This window comes from Microtus ochrogaster, chromosome 24, assembly GCF_000317375.1.
Source record: "Microtus ochrogaster isolate Prairie Vole_2 chromosome 24, MicOch1.0, whole genome shotgun sequence".
Taxonomy (NCBI): Eukaryota; Metazoa; Chordata; class Mammalia; order Rodentia; family Cricetidae; genus Microtus; species Microtus ochrogaster.
The window spans coordinates 28,728,682-28,732,166 of NC_022024.1; the positions used below are offsets into that span (position 1 = coordinate 28,728,682).

A 3,485-nucleotide genomic window follows, 5' to 3' on the forward strand; every position below is an offset into this window, starting at 1 on the left:
CCCAGCTTTTTATTTTTATTTTTTTACACTGAAGCTCACAATCTGAACTCAATTTGGATCCTCACTATGAACTCAGTTATGGAACTCAATTATGCACCACCCCCCCCCCTGAGCTAGCTCCTCTTACTAAAGACTTTTTTCTATGATTCAATTAGCAGAAGGAGGAAAGGCTTAAGAACAAATTCTGAATTGAGGCATATTTGTCAGGTTATGGTATGGTCCAATCGATCGGAGAAAGTCAGTCGAGAGTTTCTATAGATAAGCTTCTAGAAGTTCACAAAAATCTAATGTTTTTAAGAAGAATGTTCTGAAATAATGATTTCCCTAAGACTAAGAGTAAAAACAGACCTAAGGAATTATGGCCATCCTTAAAAAAAGAATGGCCAAGAAAGAAAACGCCACCACCTGAAGACAGCCAGCACTCCTTGAACCATGGCAACAAGAACAAGGCTCTTGAGCCAGCCACCATGGCAACAAGGCTCTGGAGACAGCGGCTGCATTCTGCCACGGGCCTAACCAGAGCATGTTTGAAAAGAGATGAGTTCTATACATCATGGGCAGTTCCTGGGCCTCCCCTTCAGCACACCACTGCTGTGCTGGACTCAGGCACATCCGATGTGCCCCACCACGAGGAAGCCCGTTAAAGATCGTCGGACTCAGGGATGGTGACTGAATTCTTTCGCAGGGATTCTAATGAAAACGCAGTTGGAGAAAGTGGTCTGGACTCCGGGATGTGTTCCATTCTGTATTTCTCGATGTACGGTGCTGCAACTTCCCAAACCTGAAAGGCAAGGAAGGAAACAAAGTCAAAATATGGATAAGGAATGCAGGGCGGTGGTGGCGCACGCCTTTAATCCCAGCACTCGGGAGGCAGAGGCAGGTGGATCTCTGTGAGTTCGAGACCAGTCTGGTCTACAAGAGCTAGTTCCAGGACAGGCTCCAAAACCACAGAGAAACCCTGTCTCGAAAAAAACAACAACAAAAAAATATATGGATAAGGTTGTTTCACGCGCTATGAAGAAATGAGAGCTTCACCCCAAACCAAAGCGCGCTCCATACCTGGCCAAACGTGTAGCAGCTTGTTTGCTTATATTTTGAGCCATCTGACACACTCTTGTGTTAATTAGTTGCATTAAAGGATTTTAAAAGACAAAGTCCAAAACCAAGCTCACATTGTAAAGGGTTTTAAGCTGCTTCCTACTCCAGAGCCAAACAAGCAAATCCACAAAAACCAAAACAGAACCTTGGCAGCTCACAGAGAGATTCTGGACGCTTACTCAGGGCTGGTGGATAGGACAGTGCTTGAGGCTTGGGAGCTGAAAGGTCCAATGAGTTCCTCTGAGGTTGTGTTTCTATGACCACCAGTATGCAAATGCAGCCTGTCGCCCAGCCCCATAAGCATCCCCTGGGACAAGCCAGAGTCAGCTTCCACCTTCATCTGAGAACTATGGGATAGAAGCTAGGTTTGTATACGATGATAAGACTGTCACACGCATGGCCAGGTTTTCCTCTTCGTCTACCAACCTATTTCCTTAAGGCCCCATTTTTGGTGTGTAGTTTCTTTTCTTTCTGCCAGTGGCAACTGACAGCCAAGGAATCTTTCCCGTTCTATGCCCTCACAAAATAAACTCTTAGCTTGTGCAGTGGTGGCCCCTGCCTGAATCCTAACACCCTTGGTTCTAGAATACACTGAGGGAAGAAGACTGCTGTGAGCTTGCTGCCAGCCTGAGCTGCTCAGTTATCTTGAGCTAGCCTGAGCTAACATAGCATGAGGTACTATCTGAAACAAATCTGAAAAAGAACATGCATTCTTCACAGGCTAGGCCCTCGCTGGAAGACGTGTTCCCTCAAAGGACATGGGGTGCACCTCCTGAAATCAGAGATGTGAAGTTTCAAGGGCAAGTTTGTTCCCCCAGAACAAGGTCACAGCTCTAAGGGAAATCAAGAGACTCTAGGGAATGGGACTCTAATGACTCTAAAGGTTTTAAAGCATTAAAACAAAATGTGTGTGTGTGTATATATGTGTGTGTATATATATATAAATGTGTGTTTGCACATATATAAAATGTGTGTATGCATATGTATACATAAATGTGTATATACATAAATGTATATATAAATGTGTCTTTGCATATATAAAAGTGTGTGTATGTGTGTATATGAAAAATATATAAATATGTGTATATATAAATGTGTGTATGTATATATGACATATATGTAAAAAGTATTATATGGATTACATATACATGAGACATGTATAAGTACATTGTAAAATATGCATATATATTAATTTGCATAGGGTGTATGCATTTTTTTGTTTGTATGCATTTGAAAGCTGACCCGCCCTTAAGGCACCTGTATCAATTGCCTAAGTCCTTGGCCGATATAATCAGAGGAGATAAGCAGTAAAGAAAATGATCTTGCTGAGCCAGGCAGATGCAGGGACACAAGGGAACCCTGGGACTTTACAGGGTCGTCTTCATTTGGTGGTGGCAGCTGTGCCAACATCAGCAGGATGAGGTGTTTTAGCAGGGCAGAGGGCATGTAGAGAAGGTTAATGGGCTACCTTCATGAATAGTCTCCTCAGGAATACTGCCTCCACATTCATTCCATTTAAAGCCTATTTCTGCCTCTAATTCTTCCACAGTTGGTATTTGGGTTCAAGCTAGGCCTTTGGGGGGCTATCAGCTGGCAATAGTCACCTTGCAAATCAGCTCTATCCCTCTGTGTTCTCTCCCTGGGAACAGTCAGGAGAGAAAGGCTCAGACAGCTCTCCACACCCAGCCCCCATTCACTTTCCCACAGCCATGAAGCCGTCAGCTTGCCTTTTGCTCCAGAAGTAGCCTGTGGGCTGCTTCGATGTCCGGGGCCATGAAGCGATCTTTTATCCAGGGCCTTCAGAGAAAGCAGATCAAGCCGTCAGCCACACACCTGCCTCTGTAGAGATCCACCGTTCTGAAATGGAGTGGGTCCCGGAGACCCGTTGACTTTACCTGACTACAGAGCGCACCAGGTCATAAACCTTCTCCAGCGGAGTGGTTGTTTTCAGGGGGCGTAGGAACTCTATGCCCTGGCAGGCAGCCAGGAGCTCGATGGCCAACACTAAAACAGAAACAGGGAAGCAGCGGTTGGTTCAAGTCCGGCTTCTTCCTGTGGAGCTGAAATCACCCAGAGTTGCAACTACCAGGAGTCAAGTACACGAACATGGATTTCTGTGTGTCGAGAGAAAGAAACTGCCTGCCATTACAAACGTCCATTACGGACGTTCACCTATTACAACCAGTGTTATGTGCTTTCCCCCTTTTCTTCTGTTTGCTTGACTTTATTTTAGTCCGGTCTGTTATTTGTTTTATTGGTCTTTCTGTTTCCTAGGGGGAGAGAAAAAAGGTGTTTTGTTGGGTGGGTGGAGAGGATCTGGGAGGAGATGAGGGGAAGGGAAACTCCCCTCATATATATAGAACTCCCCTTATATATATATATATATA

At 44.8% G+C, this 3,485-nt stretch overlaps 1 protein-coding gene across 1 annotated transcript in view; it reads right to left on the reverse strand.

Annotated features, from left to right (window-relative positions):
- Hal (histidine ammonia-lyase) overlaps positions 1-3,485 on the reverse strand; it is a 26,512-nt gene continuing 23,027 nt past the window's right edge. The window contains exons 18-20 of the mRNA XM_005358159.3: positions 2,994-3,102; positions 2,826-2,895; positions 1-781 (exon numbers count right to left, since the gene is read on the reverse strand). Coding sequence (XP_005358216.1) covers positions 641-781; positions 2,826-2,895; positions 2,994-3,102 — 320 coding nt within the window. The 3' untranslated portion in view covers positions 1-640. The remainder of the gene's footprint in view (positions 782-2,825; positions 2,896-2,993; positions 3,103-3,485) is intronic.